Source organism: Leptodactylus fuscus, chromosome 5 (genome assembly GCF_031893055.1).
Source record: "Leptodactylus fuscus isolate aLepFus1 chromosome 5, aLepFus1.hap2, whole genome shotgun sequence".
Lineage (NCBI taxonomy): Eukaryota > Metazoa > Chordata > Amphibia > Anura > Leptodactylidae > Leptodactylus > Leptodactylus fuscus.
Window position 1 is genome coordinate 21,814,171 of NC_134269.1, and position 19,598 is coordinate 21,833,768.

The following is a 19,598-nucleotide window of genomic DNA, read 5'->3' on the forward strand; positions in this document are numbered from 1 at the left end:
CATCTTTGGGGCCTATGAATGTTTATTTGTACTCAATATGGCCAGGGCTACGATCGCCATGATTCTTGTTACGTGTTCAAAGGCACCGTGTTGTTCTGTGACTACTACAGCAATGTAAGTGAATGGAGTCACATTATAACCCTAAGGGTGCTGCCACTGCAAGACAGAAAAGAAACAACCCAGTAAACTAGAAGTCACATTCACAGCACCCGGGACTCCACTCACTTACATTGGTAAAGCAGTCTCAGGGCGACATGGCAATCTTTGGCTGCGCACTGTGTAGCCCTATCCTTAATCCAATACCTATATACAGTGACTGCTGCATAAGGAACCTACATGTTGCCACAGCCTAAGAACACAGAACTGCAAAGCTGAAACTTTTATCCAGTCTTAAAATTAGAAATTAAAGGGCTTGTCCAGAATTAGAAAAAAATGCAGCATTCCTCTACACACAGCGCCACCTCTGCATGTGGGTTGTGTCCGGTATCGCAGCTCAGCTCCATGAAAGTAAATACAGCTTACCAGTAATACCATACACAACCTGTGGACAGAACTGGCGCTGTTTGTGGAAGAAAGAAGCCTTTCAATTCCTTAGTTTCATTATAACAAAAGTAGAATGGGCAGCCTCATCCCGTGTACTGAACCTTCCCGCTAATATGGAGGATTCCTGCTGTCTAATAGAAAGCTCCACATGAGGAGCCTTCCCTTTATCCACTGAGCCCAACGCCCATCTACTGGGTTATCCCCCTAATTATCCAGTCTCATTCACAAAGTGCACTTCTCATATGCTATAAATTGAGCACTTTCTCTTATATTTTGAGAAGTGGCGTAACTAGGAATGGCGGGGGCCTGCGACGAACCTTTGACATGCCGTCGCCCCAGAGTATAATAATCGGAGACCGAGAAGGGGATACAAACATAAATACTGTTACTTGCCTATCCCTGCGCTCCCCACTATCTTCAATGACGTTAGGGACGTCATGTGACCAAGGGCCTGCGACGCGACGCATAAGAACACAGGCCCCGGTCATGTGACGTCTGAGACGTCACACAAGTAGGCCCCGAAGCCTTCGCGAAGTGTGGATAGGTAAGTAACACTGTTTGTTATGTTCGCTTACCTCTCCCCGGCCTCCGATCATTATACTCGGGGGTCTGAAAAGACCCCTGAGTATAATAATGATGTTTGCGGGGCCCACTGTGTCACTTACCGATCCCGGCCCCTGCCAGGATCGGTAAGTAAGTAGGACCCGTTACCGGCTGGAGTAACTCCAGTCGGTAACAGCCTATTATAAAAAAACGCAGTGGTAGCGGCTGTCGCCGGGCCCCCTAATGTCCTGTGCCCTGTGGCAGCTGCTACCCTGGTAGTTACACCACTGATTTTGAGCTTTTCTTCCACGTGTCACTTATATTGAGCTTCACATCTATGCACTGAGCCTTTTCTTTCACAAACTGAGCCTCCTTTTCCATTTACTGAACCTATGACAAATGTATTCAGTCTCTCTGCCGTACACTGAGCCTTTTCTTCCATATACGAAATACATAGGTCACATACATTTAGTCTCTTTTTCACACATTAACCATTTCTTCCATATAACAAAACCAATGTCACATGTACTGAGACTTGCACCTATACACTGAGCCTTTTCTTCCACACTCTAGGTCTCTCTTCCCTATATTGCGCCTGTGTTACGTTTATTGAGCCTTGCCCTCATACACTGAGCCTTTTCCTCCATATATTAATCCTGTGTCACATGTAGTGATGAGCTTTTCCTTACATGCACTGAACCTATGTCACAAGTATTGAGCATTACTCCTATACACTGAGCCTTTTCTTTCACACATTGAGCCTCTCTTCAATACATTGAACCTTTGTTGCATTTATTGTGTTTTCTACATTGGACCTTTTCCTCCATATATTAATCCTTTTTTCTTCCATATACTACTCCTGTGTCACACGTAGTGGTGAGCCTTTTCTTCCAGACACTGAACCTATATCCCATGTATTGAGCATTGTTCTCTTACATTGAGCCTTTTCTTCTACGCACTGGGTGTCTCTTTCATATACCAACCACATATCACTTCTACTGAGTCTTGCTCCCATTCATGGAGCCTTTTCTTCTACACATTTGATGTCTCGTTTATATACTGACCATGGATCACATTTACGGAGCCTTAGTCCCATACGCTGAGCCTTTTCTTCCACACATTGGTCCTCTTTTCCATATACTGAGCCTAGGTCACATATAAGGAGCCTTTGTCCCATACAATGAGCCTTTTCTTGCACACATTGGTCCTCTTTTCCATATACTGAGCCTAGGTCACATTTAAGGAGCCTTTGTCCCATATAATGAGCCTTTTCTTGCACACATTGGTCCTCTCTTTTCCATATACTGACCCTATATTAGTTATGGACTATTCCTCTAATACGCTGAGCCTTTTCTTCTACACATTAGACTGAGATTATATCACATTTATGGAGTCTCTCTCCATACACAGAATATTTTCCTCCATACATATTGACCCCCTCCTCCATATATTACTTCTGTTACACATATTGATATATGTTATGTCCCATGCAATAAACCTCTTGCATAACTTGAGCCCCTCTCTCCTGCACAGTCCCACATTCAGATTCTGGTTCCCTCCAACCATTCCAGCAAATACAAGGACCCCCATATGCACCATATTTCTGAGCTCCATACTATTCCTATTTATAATATGCTATATATCCTCTATATGCTGCTTCGCTAAATATTCAGCTATGATGATCTAATATTATAGATCATGCTCTTGAGGGGCTTGATGAATATATATACCCTGTAGCCACAGGACGTTGTATTGACTGCACCATGGAAAACTGATACCCAAGGTTTGCAGTGACTTTAAACTGAGGAATATAGGTGCCACTTATAGCAGCCTGTATCCTGTGTATGGACAGAACCCTGTATGCTGGGCAGTCGTCCAGAATCTATTATCAGTATATAGTGCTGCCACCCTGTTTCCGGTACGGAGTGTGGCTACTGAATGATCTGTCATACAATGATACAATGGAGGCTACACACCCTGAAATACAAATACATTTATTACACAGGTCCAAGGATTAGGCGCCAGCAGGCGGCACACCATCAGCATTATGTAACCATTTGTAATCCCACAAATAAGCAAACACATTGTGCTATATGATACCCCACACAAGCGAGAGCCGTCGTTGTCCAGGTATGAAGCTATGCCAGTGTATACCACAGTTTGGGCACACTGGCTATAACTGGCAGATTGTGTAATGGATATGGCGTCCAAAGTCACAGTGCAAAGGTCAATTCCGGTTATCTATGGCAGGAACACAGATGGAAAGCACAGCAGAGAGCTTATAATACACAGTTACTGGGTCCCTAGAGGGTTCCCTTTGGATGCTTTGCAGCTGGGATGATTTTAAGGATGCACTGCACTGCAGACCAGGAGACATTCAACGACCCAGGGAGCCAGTGTGCCATAGCGGTACAGTAGGACGGGCTGTTAGATGGCAGTTTGGTGCAATCAGATTTGATAGTGCCCCCTACATTTGATAATGCCCCCTACTATAGCAGCTACAGCCTTGTCTCATAGAAGTGAATGGTAGACATTGTGATTACTTTGCACGGCTGCTATGAATCAGAGGGTGTGTGACGGGCTTCACTATGCTCGAGTGCTGCAGCCCCTTCAAATGAGTGATCAGTGGGGTCCCAGGTGTCAGACCCTCACTCTTCTTTTATCGATGACCTATCCTGAGGATGCCGCACTGTTGCGGGAGCTCCGTGTATGGCACACTCTTATGGGACCTCTATGGGTGGCACATTCTTATGGGGACTATACAGCCGCCCCTAAGGATCTGCCTCTGCGGACTGCACCTCTTATGGGGACTCTACGGCCAACACGATTCTTACATATCCACTAAGTCTTATTGTCTGGAGTTTCTAGATGACCGCTATACCACTCATCTTTCCTGCAGAAACTTCTGAACCCCAAGAAATCTACCTTACCTTGGCTGCTGGGGGAACAATATAACATACAGCACTGTGAATAAAGCCAAGTCTCTCTTGTAGTGATCATGATGAGGGTTCACTTACCTACAAGACAAAATCAGAAAGAAACATTTACTACATCAGCCAGCAGGAGGCCTGCGAACATCAGAGAAGTCATACAGACAAAAAACCATGATAGGAGGCTACGTGTGCACCGAGAAAACTGGAGGCTTGTGACCATCATCACCTCCATTGTGAGAAGTATTCGGTCTGTGCAGGTTTCAGCCTCTAGATGTAAACAGGACGCCCTCCATTCACTGACATGTAGCAGCGATCTCGAGAATGGTGAGGAATTGGCTCACACAGTCTAAGTTGCAGAACTTTCTTACTTACCGTATATACTCGAGTATAAGCCGAATTTTTCAGCACAGTTTTTTGTGCTGAAAAAGCCCCCCTCGGCTTATACTCGAGTCAGCAAGAAAAAAAAAATAAAAAAAAAATATTATATATATATATATATATATATATATATATATATATATATATATTTTATTAGGAGGAGGGGGGGGGTCTATGACCAGCCACAATATAAATGCATAGAATCGCCCATAAAATAGTGCAAAAAAAAAAAAAAAAGATTTAAAAAAAAAAAATCTAATCCCTCCTTTCCCTAGAATATATATAACAGTAGAAAATGACTGTGAAACACAAACACATTAGGTATCCCTGTGTCTGACAGTGCCCAGTCTACTGAATATAGGGGATCTGCAGTGCTCCTGTTCCGTCAGGAAGGGGTTAATAGGAGCACTGCAGATACCCTATATTCAGCCACACTGAATTCCAAGTGGGGGGAAAAAAAACAGTCCTCAAGCTCAGGGAAGGGGCAGACAGACAACCAAAACACCCCCTCCCCTTCCCCAGCAACTACTGCACCCAAAAACTCCGACCATTTTAATTTTTGAAATTTTCCAGTAGGTGCTGCATTTCCCCCCCTCGGCTTATACTTGAGTCAATAAGTTTTCCCAGTTTTTTGTGGTAAAATTAGGGGCCTCGGCTTATATTCGGGTCGGCTTATACTCGAGTATATACGGTACATAAAACCCGAAAATGCCTTTAATAAAATCATGACTCTAAGGAATGCAAAGGAAGAAGTCCAAGATGTTTTGGCTATTAGGAGGCAGCGAGAGGGATCACAGGATAGCTGCAAAGATTTGGGGGCCTGACCAGTGCTCCCCTTTATTGGACCAGGCCTATCCATCGTATTACTTAGTGCAGGCCCTGTTTATGACACTGACAGCAGAGCTGATAGCTGCAGATAAGATAACACTTCTTGTCAGGAGATGGATCAGCTTTCCTCAGGATGTCGCATTATCTCATGGTTCTGAGTGCTGACTGTGCGGCCCAGACTGCGATCTCCATCATAGTCACTCACCACATGCTGACGTATCTCTCACAACCACACGAGATAAAACTACAAGTATCTCTCCCCCTCCATCTCTGTTCTGGGGGCCATTAAAGAGTAACTATTAGGAGGTACAGAGGTTGTAGTCACACCCAGGGTCCTACTGACCCCCCGTCATGATAGTTGGGGACACCTAACTTTGCTTTCACGCCTATAATGTCTATATATGAGTTACTCATATCATCTAAAGGGTTAAGGGGACAGAATGAGTGTTTTTTTTTCCAATTCCAGCAGTTGTGGTTGTGAGTCACACACATGATCTCCAGGACATACATGTGCAACACGCTGCTTCACCGCAAGGAAACCGTGATATTTATCTGTATATTTCCCAAATGACTAGAAGACGGACAAAAACATTGAATTTAAGGTATTAAAAGTCACACCTCCAACCCCGTTCATACCGCCATCCATTTACAACTATGTCCCTTTGTACCCCCACAAAGTATAATGCTCCTTTAGGAACCTCGACACAGTATAATGCCCCCTCATTGTGGCCCCCATAGAAAAATGCAGACATTTATTAATACTCACCCCTGTGCCCCGCAGTTCACCCCTGTGTCTCCTGCCGGCAGACACAATAAGGTGACATCACTACATCGCCCCTGCCGGCTCCCACCTGAAAGCAGGAGAGCGGGAGGCTGAATGGCGGAGCAGGAAGCAGATGCAGAAAGGGTTAAAGATGGGACATGCTTACTGCTGTCTGGGGCAACTGGATAGCACCCAAAATCTGAGACTGTCCCGCTGAATCTGAAACGGCTGCGAGGTATGTATCAGTGACAGAAGGTTGTCCCATGGGATTGCCAGGAACCTGGAGCGAAGACGGACCTGCACTGATACACTGCACCAAACTAAGAAGACAGGATAGAGGGGTGCGATGCTGACAGTATATAAGAAAAGTAGAACGGTTGCAACAGCAAACTAAACAGTTGGTGAGGGTCGCTCTTTTCTATGGGGCCTCCTGGATGGGACCTGGAGGAGCAAAATAACACCAACCAATGTTAAAGGGGTTGTCCGAGACCCAGGTGTAATGATACTGAAGACTTATCTACAAGAATTCAGTAGGGGTCCATCCCCAAACCCCGCACCAATCAGATGATTCGGCTGCCAGGAGCCCTATACAAGATATATGGCCGGAAGTAACTCTGGTCCTATTAAAGAACATGGGAGCGGGGCTGCACTACAGCTTACATCTCTATAGATAATATATATTATATGGGTTGTATAGGGTGGTATTATTTCAGCATTAAAGTTTTAGGCGGGCCCTTTCAGGTAGTAATATTTGGATACTACATATTATTTGAGCACTATATGGTAGTATTCTATAGTCTGTATATGGAAGTGTTAGGTGGATTATGTAAAGGAATAATATTTGGATATTGCTTATTATTTGGGCACTTGGTATTATGTAAGCAGCATATAGCAGCATGGTAGTATTATGGCGGTATTATGTGGGTGTTTGATGGAAACAATATTTGGATACTTAAGAACTACTATATAGGCTGCGTATGGCAGTATTATGTGGTTCCTTTACGGAGATTATATTTGGATATTACACACTAGTTTGGTGCTATATGGTGGTATTATGAAGGTTGCATTATCTTGGCACTATAACACAATGGCATTTGGACAGCAACTACAGCGGCTTGCAAAAGTATTCACACCCCTTGAACTTTTTCACATTTTGTCACCTTACAACCACAAACTTAAATGTATTTTATTGAGATTTTACGTGATAACCAACACAGAGTAGCCGATAATTGGGAAGTGGATGAAAATGATTCATGGTTACTTAAATTCTAATCAAATAGAAATCTGAAAATTGTGATGTGCAAAAGTCTTTAGCCCCCTGTACTCCGATACCCCTAAATAAAATCCAGTGCACACAATTGTCTTCAGAAGTCACTTAATGAGTTAATAGGGTCCGGCTATATGTAATGTAGTCTCAGTATATATATATATATATATATATATATATATATATATATATATATATATATACATACATACACCTGTTCTGTGAAGGCCTCAGTGGTTTGTTAGAGAACACTAGTGAACAAACCGCATCATGAAGACCAAGGAACTCACCAGACAGGTCAGAGATAAAGTTGTGGAGAAGTTTAAAGCAGGATTAGGTTATAAAAACATATCCCGAGCTTTGAGCATCCCAAGGAGCTCTGTACAATCCAAAAATGGAAAAAGTATTCTACAACTGCAAACCTACCAAGACATGCATAGGAAAAAAGGAATCCAACTCCACTCCGATTCCATAAAATATAGCTTTTATTGCACCAACTTAAAAATCCATAAAGGATGCAAGTATTTGTTCATGTCACAGTGAGTCCATGACAATGAAAGCTGACAAGTCGTGGCCATCCACTTATACTAACAGATCGAGCGAGGAGAGCAATGGTCAGAAAAGCCGCCAAGAGGTCCATGGTTACTTTGGAGGAGAAATCCACAACTCAGGTGGCAGAATCTGTCCACAGGACAACTATAAGTCGTGCACTCCACAAATCTGCCCTTTATGGAAGAGAGGCAAGAAGAAAACCATTGTTGTAAGGAAGACCTAAGAAGTCATATAGGGCAGGCATGTCAAACTCAGGGTATCCCGAGGGCCACATGAGTAATAAGAAGTTGTTGCGAGGGCCGCACACAGCAGCTAATGTCACACGTATTTTAACAGCAGTCATGAAAACAAGATATGAAGTAGTAATATGTAACAGCAACATATATTTAACAAAAATACAGCAATTAAAAACTAAACATTTGCTATCATTTTTTTCAATCTTTTTTAGATTATAAGTGGTGATCAGTCAGCCTTGTTCTCTGAGAAGATTTTGTTAGTTTCATAAAAGAAAATTATCTATTTACATATACACCCTTCATCTGCCCCCAGATTCATGTCCCCCATCTCTGCCCCCAGATTCATGTCCCCTCCATCTCTGCCCCCAGATTCATGTCCCCCATCTCTGCCCCCAGATTCATGTCCCCCATCTCTGCCCCCAGATTCATGTCCCCCATCTCTGCCCCCAGATTCATGTCCCCCATCTCTGCCCCCAGATTCATGTCTCCACATCTCTGCCCCCAGTGTCATGTCCCCATCTCTGCCCCCAGATTCATGTCCTCTCCATCTCTGCCCCCAGATTCATGTCCCTCTATCTTTGCCCCCAGATTCATGTCCCTCCATCTCTGCCCCCAGATTTATGTCTCCACATCTCTGCCCCCAGATTCATGTCTCCACATCTCTGCCCCCACATTCATGTCCCCTCCATCTCTGCCCCCACATTCATGTCCCCTCTATCTCTGCCCCCAGTGTCATGTCCCCCATCTCTGCCCCCAGTGTCATGTCCCCCATCTCTGCCCCCAGTGTCATGTCCCCCATCTCTGCCCCCAGTGTCATGTCCCCCATCTCTGCCCCCAGATTCATGTCCCCCATCTCTGCCCCCAGATTCATGTCTCCACATCTCTGCCCCCAGTGTCATGTCCCTCCATCTCTGCCCCCAGATTCATGTCTCCACATCTCTGCCCCCAGATTCATGTCCCCCATCTCTGCCCCCAGATTCATGTCCCCCATCTCTGCCCCCACTTTCATGTCCCCTCCATCTCTGCCCCCAGATTCATGTCCCCTCCATCTCTTCCCCCAGTGTCATGTCCCCCATCTCTGCCCCCAGTGTCATGTCCCCCATCTCTGCCCCCAGTGTCATGTCCCCCATCTCTGCCCCCAGTGTCATGTCCCCCATCTCTGCCCCCAGATTCATGTCCCCCATCTCTGCCCCCAGTTTCATGTCCCCCATCTCTGCCCCCAGATTCATGTCCCCTCCATCTCTTCCCCCAGTGTCATGTCCCCCATCTCTGCCCCCAGTGTCATGTCCCCCATCTCTGCCCCCAGTGTCATGTCCCCCATCTCTGCCCCCAGATTCATGTCCCCCATCTCTGCCCCCAGTTTCATGTCCCCCATCTCTGCCCCGTGTCATGTCCCCCATCTCTGCCCCCAGTGTCATGTCCCCCATCTCTGCCCCCAGTGTCATGTCCCCCATCTCTGCCCCCAGTGTCATGTCCCCCATCTCTGCCCCCAGTGTCATGTCCCCCATCTCTGCCCCCAGTGTCATGTCCCCCATCTCTGCCCCCAGTTTCATGTCCCCTCCATCTCTGCCCCCAGATTCATGTCCCCCTCCATCTCTGCCCCCAGATTCATGACCCCTCCATCTTTGCCCCCAGATTCATGTCCTCCATCTCTGCCCCCAATGTCATGTCCTCTCCATCTCTGCCCCCAATGTCATGTCCTCTCCATCTCTGCCCCCAGTGTCATTTCCCCCCCATCTCTGCCCCCAGTGCCGTCCTCTCCATCTCTGCCCCCAGTGTCATGCCGTCCCCTCCTTCATCTGCCCTGTTTCACGTTCCACCTCTATGCATACACACATTCAACTTACCTTCTCCGACGACTCCGAGTCCTCGCTCCCCCGCCGCTCTCTCTCGGGCTAGTTCACACGTGAACTGCCCGTGCGGGTTTTGAGACCGAGAGAGACGCGGCGAGCCGCGTCTCTCTCTGGTCAAAACCCCCCTGCCGCGACCATCGCGGTCGCGGCTTTCCCCTCCGCTGTCGGCTCAAATGAATGAGCCGACATAGGAGGGTGCTGCCGGGGGCGGAAGCCGCGCGGCTCAACCTGCGCGGCTTCCGCCTGAGACGCGATGTGACGTCATCACGTCACATCACGTCTACACCAGCAGCTTGTAAGTAGCAAATAGCCGCGAGAGTATTGCACCTCTGCGGCCCACACAAAAGTCTCAAACTTTGTCTCTTAAAGAGACAAAGTTTGAGACTTTTGTGCGGGCCGCAGATATGCCCGTAAAGGGCCGCATGCGGCCCGCGGGCCGCATGTTTGACATGCCTGATATAGGGGACACAACAAACATGTGGAAGAAGGTGCTCTGGTCAGATGAGACCAAAGGTGAACTTTTTGGCCAAAGTGCTATGTGTGGCAGAAAAGTAACTGCTCATCCTACTAAACACACCATCCCCACTGTGACACATAGGGGGCAGCATCGTGCTGGGGGAGGATTTTCTTCAGAACGAAATACAGGGCAATCCTTGAAGAAAACCTGCTGGAGGCTGCAAAAGACTTGAGACTGGGAAGGAGATTCACCTTCCAACAGGACAATGACCTTAAACCTATAGCCAGAGCTACAGAGGATGGGTTAGATCACAGAATATTCATGTGTTAGAATGGCCCAGTCACAGTCCAGACCTAAATCCCATTGAGCGTCTGTGGCAAGACATGAAAACTGCTGTTCACAGACGTCTCCATCCAATATGGCCGAGCCTGAGCTATTGTGCAGAGAAGAAGAATGAGCAAAAACCTCAGTCTCTAGATGCCCAAAGCGGGCAGAGACAGACCCCAAAAGACTTGTAGATGGAATTGCAGTGAATGGTGGCTCTACAAAGTATTGATAGAGGGGGCCGAAGACTTTTGCACATCACACCTTTCAGATTTTTATTTAATTAAAATGTTGATAACCATTTATCATTTTCCTTCTACTTCACAATCATCTGCGTGACATATACAATACACTGTAATAGCTGAAGAGCTTGCAATCATATTGAGATGTAGGGAACATAACGTACATACATACATGATGTGTATGTGGAGGAATACATAGGTATGAGTGGGAGTATAATACACACTACTTACAGCCATACATCATCTTCAGAGGTAATATCCCTGGTATGTGTATATATAAGTACATGATGACATCAACCACGATTATTACGAACACGTCGCATCGCAACACTGCAGAGAACGAACGAGCAAGCGGGGCATTGTGCCCTTCAGAGCTTACAATCCACAGAGGAGTTGCAGAGGGACAGAACTTGTACTAGACCCAGGGAAGCCATATTCTAGAAATACTGGAAAAGTAGGATCAACAAGCTGAACGTATACCGGTCCGTTAGTACGGGGAGACAGATGTAAACTACAATATAGAGCAGGGGTGCAGGGCGGCACATGGCTATAACACCAATGTAAAGTGCACGGGCACTGCAGGAAGTGACCAACTCCTAATACAGTATTCATAGGAAAAGTATGTGACAGCACTATAGATACTATCTGCGGATGTTTTACTATATTAGACAATATACGGAGTAATAGGAGGAAATATAGGAGAGGATATATGGAGTAATAGGAGGGGATATGGGGGGATATACGGAGTAATAGGAGATATAGGGGAGGAAATATGGAGTAATATGCAGAAATATGAGGATATGTTATATGCAGTAACAGGGCGATATACAGGATAATGGTATTACCATATATGATAGGTAAATAAGGCTTTATTTGTAAACATACAAAAGTAATAGAAATGATCATTCTCACCAAAACTGAAGGCTCCGGTGTTTGCGGAATTCCCGAATACTCCTATTTATTCTTAATTTCTTCAGGTAAGTCGGGGAAGAACATGGGAAAAAGACTGGAGACTGAGGAGATTTCTCCTGGTTTTTTAGGCGCACGACGGAAGGCTCGGCACTTGCAGGAAGAAAAGCATCATCCTCTTGAGTGTTGATGATAGATGTCCTCTCAGGAATGGTGGGTAAGGTTCCCTTACTCTGGCCAGATACAGCCTGCTGCTCAGACTCCCCCATAACAAGGCTAGAGCGTCAAGCCTACAGATATAGGCACATGCACCCTGCCTGAAAGATACTTCTAGAGATCTGGCCGATCTGCTGACAAGATGTCAAGTGCTCAGCTTAAGTGGTGCACAGGTTCTGCAGCAGAACCCAATGAAGGGTGGTTACCTGCTGTTCCTCCACAGGATAAATCCCAGGAGTTGAGGGATTAAGGAATCTATTGCTGCTCCCTCAAGGCATACATGAAATAAATAGCTGAGGAAAATTGCAAAGAAGCGTGCGTGATCAGGAGCAGGAGACGTGTTATTCACACCGCTCAGAAGATAAAAATACAGTACTCTTCCCTTTTTTTCTCACTTGCACTCCTTCCCCCCCCAACGCCAATCTTCGGCTCCTCCAGCTATCTGCAGACAGTGGTGGGCTAGGTCAGGAGGAACATTCCCCTTCTGCCCTTACAAGACTCAACAGGTGAGCTCAGGCTCCAGATCCTCGCTGGATACTCGCAGTGCCAGGACCTGGGTGCAAAGTTTGAGCTCTGCTAAATGAGTGCACTGGATGTTGTCAGCTTGTGTGCAATCCTATAAGGGTGCACCATACAGCTTGTCTACTAAGTTCCGTCTGTCTGACCCAAGCTTCTTCCGTCTGTGAGAAAGCAGAAGAAGGAGAGAGACAGATAAGGAGAGAGGGAGGGGGAAGGAGTGTGAGAAAGAGAGAATGAGGAAGGGAAAGGAGGAGAGTATTAGACACGAGGAGGAAGAAGGTAGTACTTATAGGGAGGAGTATTAGTTATAGGAGGGGAGCATTACACATGTGCAGGAGAGGATTACTTATATATAAAGATATTGGAGGGGAGTACTAGTTATAAGGAGAGGTGTATTACACCCGGCTTTTTTTGTTTGTGTAGTGTTGTGTAGAATTGCCCAGTTTTGAACTCATGTATTTTGTATGTCGTTTTGTGAATGTCTCTGCCCACAACTTCGTCTGCGTGTTGTTGGCGTCGATGAGCCACCTATATTCAACAAATTGCTGCCGTCGATGGTTCGCCTGCTTCGGCAGCTCTCAAGCTGTCCTGCTGCTGAACTTGTTCCTCACGCCGTGCCTGTGATTGTTCCGGCATCTCAGCAGCTCGCTGGGACGCCATATAATGACCATGTTGTCGGTGTTGATGATCCGCGTGCTCTGGCGTTTCAGCAGCCTGCCGCTGAACTCATTCCTCGCACTGTGCCCGTGATTGTTCTGGCATCTCAGCAGCTCGCTGGGCCGCCATATAATGAGCGTGTGGTCGGCGTTGATAATCTGCCTGCTCCGGCGTATTGTCAGCTATCAAGCTGGCCTGCCACTCAACTCGTTCATTGTGCTGTGCCAGTGATTGTTCTGGCATCTCAGCAGCTCGCTGGGACACCATACAATGAGCATGTTGTTGGCGTTGATGATTCCCCTCAGCTCTGCTTGAGAAGAACTCTGTTGACTTCTGACTACATTCATAGCTCTCATTGTTTTAGAATTTTGCAACAAATTAGATTTTCTTTTTCCCCGTCATGTTTAAAAGTAGCAAACTGCCAATTTGGATTAAAGGTGTTTTCCCATCCAGTGTGTCAGCACTGCCTGGAGCAGATCAGATAATATGCAAATGCATGTACACAATCCACTGAGGGTTAGCTGAGTGTTTACATAGAGAGATAACAGCCCTGGATCCTGAGAGAAGCTGCTGCAGGATCAGGGTAATATAGTATGTGAACATAAATTCATAACAGTTGTGAAGCCATGTCATTTACCGGGATAGCCTGTGTGTTAATCAAGGTTACAATCTATCTATGTGCCAAACTTCATTCAAATCCGTTCAGCCATTTTTGCGTGATTGAGGAACAAACACACTAACTTTCACATCTATAATATTAAGTAGGATGGGGGGAGTATTTGATATACACTTATTTTTGGAGAAACAGGATATTAGGCTGCGGCCACACGTTGCTGAAAAGCTGTGTTTTTTTTTTGTTGTTGTTGCAGATTTTGCTGTATTTTTTTTTTTTTTTGAGACAAAAGCAAGAGTGGCTTCAAAAGGAATGGGAAATATAAAGAAAGTTCTTCTACTTCTCCTTCCTGCAGAATACACTAATGGCTCAAATAAATGCAACCAAATCTGCAATAAAAAAAATGCCGCTTTTCTCCAAGGTGTGACCTTAGCCTTAGGAGGACACTCTGCAGCTCCTCAGGTAAAGCTGGGCATGGTGGGTGAGGCTCAGTATAATAAGGTATAGGGGGCAGGGTCTTTACTGAGGACTCTTCTATTGCACAAAGGGGTGACCACGGAGTTGAGTCACCATCAGGAAACAGGAAAATGTGAGGTCTAGAAATACTTATACGTAGATTTTCCAGAAAGTGAATGAATGACCTGATAAAGGCTTGTCAGTCATTGGAGGACGGATGTGTGACAAGTGCCATATCTGTTGCCATCAGACTTCCTCTGAGATTTAGATGTCAACAAACTCTCAGATGCAGGCATCATGGGGCCGGGCGGCCTGCTACTGATCTGAAGACGGCATATGACAGAGACCTGACTACTCTGACAGGTGTAACCCCACACAGCAGTATAACTAGTGTCAGCTCTATATAGCACGCACTAAATATACACTGCAAGGAATGAAGGTACCATATTTGTACCGGAGCTGCCCAAGCACTGTCACGTAGCTCCCATGTGTCTGTCATCCTGTGGTGGGAGGGGGAGAATTCATGTCACATAGCTCCTCCCTCCTGTGTGACAACCTGTGGTAGGAGGAGACAACCCCATGGCACATAGCTCCTCCCTCCTGTGTGACAACCTGTGGTAGGCGGAGACTGCCCCATAACACATACCTCCTCCCTCCTGACTACACCAACCTGTGGTAGGAAGAGACAACCCCATGACACATAGCTCCTCCCTCCTGACTACACCAACCTGTGGTAGGAAGAGACAACCCCATGACACATAGCTCCTCCCACCTGACTACACCAACCTGTGGTAGGAAGAGACAACCCCATGACACATAGCTCCTCCCTCCTGACTACACCAACTTGTGGTAGGAAGAGACAACCCCATGACACATAGCTCCTCCCTCCTGACTACACCAACTTGTGGTAGGAAGAGACAACCCTGTCACATAGCTCCTCTCTCCTCACGGTTCCAACCTGTGGTAGGAAGACACAACCCCATGACACATAGCTCCTCCCTCCTGACTACACCAACCTATGGTAGGAAGAAACAACCCCATGACACATAGCTCCTCCCTCCTGTGTCACATAGCTCCTCCCTCCTGACTACACCAACTTGTGGTAGGAAGAGACAACCATGTCACATAGCTCCTCTCTCCTCACGGTTCCAACCTGTGGTAGGAAGACACAACCCCATGACACATAGCTCCTCCCTCCTGACTACACCAACCTATGGTAGGAAGAAACAACCCCATGACACATAGCTCCTCCCTCCTGACTGTGCCATCCTATCATAAGAGAAGACAACCCCATGACACATAGCTCCTCCCTCCTGACTGTGCCATCCTATCATAAGAGAGGACAACCCCATGACACATAGCTCCTCCCTCCTGACTCCCAACCTGTGGTAGGAGCGACTCCGTACTGTCTCCCTAAATTGGAAGGATCAGACTCTATATGAGTTCTCTGCTCTCTTCTCACCCTGTGATGTCACATAACTCCTCCCTCTTGTCTATATCACCCTGTGGTGGGAGGGCAGATTCTCTCTCACCTGGCTATTTACTCCTGACTGTCACTCCTTTGGCAGAAGAAACAGACTGTCATATACAGTAGCTCCTCCCTCTTGTCCATGTCACCCTGTGATGGGAAGCGCCATCAGGTCCAGAACTCCTAGCATTTTCTATAGAAGCCCTCCCCCTTAGCATGGACATTATACCCAGCATGCAGGTTTTCATTATAAGTCAATGCAGGGTCTGGCAACAGAATAAGTTGAGGGTGGAAAATTATGTAATGAAAATCATCTGTGGAAATGAGAAGAAGAAATGAAACCCTGGACGGCCGCCATCCTTCCTTTCTGGGCTGCGTTTTGGCATCAGAGGGGACAACTAGAGGGTAAGCAACAAGAAGACACATGGATCAGGAGGAGCACGTGAAATCCACCAACACTGTGCAAAGTTTTCCTTATACTCCCAATATACTATCGAGATCCAAAGTGAGTGCCCCTTTCCTAGGATCAACGGGGGTCCCAGTGGTCGGATCCAGATCGAACGATTTGTGTCAATCCATAAGAGAAGTGTGCAAGAGATACAGAAACAGCAGGGGGCAGCATAGAGTTATCCGATCATGGAGTCCGAGAACTAAGAACTCGATGCAGCTCTGGATGTGACTAGAGTATCGTTCTGAAGATCACTACAAAATGAGTGCATGACTTAAAATGAATGGTAAAGTAATATTTATGGCGGAGTCGTACTTTAATATTTTCAGAAAACGAAGGATTGCCATTAAAGAGTTAAAAAAGTCCAAAAACTGGAGGAAGAGGCCTGCTATCCATAGAGAACACTTACAGCGCTTTAACCCTTTATAAACATCCGATAAATGCTCATATTAAAGGCATCCTTTGTCACTTGACAATGGTACTTAAAGGAGATGAAATTGCAGCTCAGCTCATCGACCTGCAATACCAGACACAAACCATGGGCAAGGGTGGCGCTGTTCTCTTCCAGCTCCTTTTAGTCTTATTCTCAGTACTCCGTCCACCATATCGATCCCTCATTTTCCCATCTCACCCTATAAACTCCCCCCCGTGACATGACAAGGTGCTGCTATACTCAGGACATTCGGTCAGTTTCTCAATAACAACAGGGATGGGAGATATTTTGGAGATGGCGTGAGGCGACAAATGAGAAAAGTTCCCAGGAGAAATCTGTCACACTAAATGCACGGTTCACTTTAGGGCACATTTCTGTCGTTTTTCCATTTTCTAAACCTTCAAAGTCTAATTGGAAGGATTGCAGAAAGTCACAGGATTGTAATGACACAAATAAATGACAGATCGTCGAGGGGCCTGAAGAGCTTCCAAAAAGAGGGGTCTATCTAATGTGCTCCAGACACGCAACTCCTCTGGGCATTGTGTAAGAATTAAAACAAAAGATTTCGCTATTTTTTTTTTTCTTCCCAGAAACGGCGCCGCTCTTGTGTCTGGTATTTAAGTAAATAAGGCCAAGTTGCAATACCGAACACAACCCGTGGTCTCCAGGGGCGCTATTTCTGGGGGAAAATCATTGACAACCCCCTTAAGAACTTAGGGGGACTTTCGATCACCCATCCTCCTGATCACTGGAACTGGACCCGAAGAACAGAAACCTGAACACTAGTGTGAGCCTATCGAACTGTAGAGGAACCTAGTAGGTGTTCACTTGTACTGCAGCATCTCCATAGGTGGAATGAAGTATTACATGATGTCCATTAAAATCAATAGGCTGTCTGTATATGGCATGGACAGGTCAGGTCCTCCAGACGGAGAGACACTCTTGTTTGCCGCTCTGGCTAAGGGCTCGTTCCCACAATGTTACGCAGCGCTGATTCTGACACGTAAACACGTGTCAGAGTGAGCGCTTAAAAACAGAATCCCATTGACTTCAATGGGTTCCGTTTAACGCGTGTAACACATTGAAATCAATGGGTTAAAAAGCCTCCCATTGATTTCAATGTGTAGCGCGCATAAGACAGAACTCATTGAAGTCAATGGGATTCTGTTTTGAAGCGCTCACTCTGACACGAGTTTACGTGTCAGAATGAGCGCCGCGTTACTCCCTAATAGTTGGGGTCTTGATCAAAGAACAATGCCATACTCTTTAATAGGGTCATAAATCTGTTTTTCTTAAGACAATTCTTTGGTTATTCCTTTTGTAGTGATTTAAAGATCAGAGAGACAGAAAGTATTTCTCAAGTTCCGTCCAAGATGATCATTACAAGATCCAGATGGCTGTACAAAAAAGGTGACGTTTAAAGGGAAGGAATTGTTTAGTTTCTTTCCAGGCCATAATTTTTGCCCCTTCCCCCAGGGAAGACCTCTTCTATCTTAATTTAGCATAAACAAGGACAGAGTCTATGGAGTAACATGACTGCGGTATCAGACGACATAAAGGTCGTGTGTAGTCTGTAACCATGAAAACACATAGTCCTGCACAGCAGCTGTATACGCAAAATCGGCAGGAAAGTGTAGATGATCCATAAGGGCGACAACATTGCCTTTTATAGAAGAGACTATGAGGATAAATAGATAGAAGAACTCTCGTACTTCACAGCCCAGTATCTATTATGTTTTTTTGTTCCGAACTTGTGTGAGATTTATTACGCTAGTGTCGGTGATATCGAGAATAAACTTTTTATATGTGAGCTCCAGTGACATCTAGTGGCCAAGTTAGGAAGAACTCGATATTTTTGGACATAATCACAAGCAGATCCTTAACTGGATGAAGTGAATTTGGTTCGGACAAATTTGGATTCAAGGGAGTTGGATTCATAGATGGTTTTCTCTGTCACTATATCAGAAAAGATGCTGAAGGGACATTTACCAGGGCCCTGGGGGGCGTAGGACCAGGGCTGCACCTCTAATGAGGTGACATGAGGCAGTTCGGGAGGGGGCGGGAGCCACAGGACTTTTTTTTTTTTTTTTACCTAAACAGTATTAAAGTTAAAGGACCTTTGATGATGTCAGTGATGATGTCATCAAAGGTCCTTTTGAAATTCGGCATCTATCCAGTCTCTTTCAGGACTAGATCGGCAGCAGATAAATCACTGCCATTTGCAGGGGCTGCTCATCACGGCAAAACGGGTGGTGGGGGTGGTGTTTACTTTAAAAAAAAGAGTAGCAGCGTCCCTCTGCAACCACTGTTGTTCCCGACAGCGGCTGTGGAGCATAATAGAGTTGGGTGTGCAATTGTGGGGCATAATAGAGGTTTCAGGGGGCCGCTGTGGGACATAAGATATATATATATATAGACACACACCTTACCCCCTCTACCTGATGCGGACGTTTAAAAGAAAAACCAAACCTAATCGCACTGCCCCACAACCTCTCCCCCCCGGTCTTCAGTCTGAAGGGGGGGGGGGCGTCCTTTGATCGACCGCCTCAGGCAGCAGAGGGGCTAGGTTCACCACTGTGTAGGTCACAAAGTGCATATGTATACTAGTGATGCTTTATAATATAAGAGTGTCCCTTTAATGGGGGTTCTGTAGATCTGTAGTGAGCTCCCCCTAGAGGTGACTGCAGTTTACTGCCCTCTTCTACCACTAGTTGACCCCATTGTGTAAAAATAATGGACAATACCTACTAAATATCAGCACGGTGACTTGTACACTGTCATAAACTGCTGTGTTTTTGGGTCCTGGATTGCAGGAATTGTAATATGAGCGATTTATAAGGCCCGGGTCCTAATAATCAGGCTCAGTGTTGTGTCATAGGCTGGGGAGTGTAGAAGGACATTGATCTCAGCACAATACATTGTTATGATGACGGCCCCATTCTTGGGGGGCTGATTAGCCG

General features: G+C 46.0%; 1 protein-coding gene across 5 annotated transcripts in view; it reads right to left on the reverse strand.

The window, feature by feature from the left end:
• Positions 1 to 19,598, reverse strand: part of PDE4A (phosphodiesterase 4A) — a 488,291-nt gene that overhangs the window by 73,648 nt on the left and 395,045 nt on the right. Inside the window, exon 1 of one of the 5 annotated variants that reach the window (XM_075272638.1) lies at positions 11,832 to 12,663. The exons of the other annotated variants lie outside the window; for them this stretch is intronic. Within the exon in view, the coding sequence (XP_075128739.1) occupies positions 11,832 to 12,097 (266 nt within the window). The 5' untranslated portion in view covers positions 12,098 to 12,663. Of the gene's footprint in view, positions 1 to 11,831; positions 12,664 to 19,598 lie in introns of those variants that run through there. 5 annotated transcript variants of the gene reach the window in all.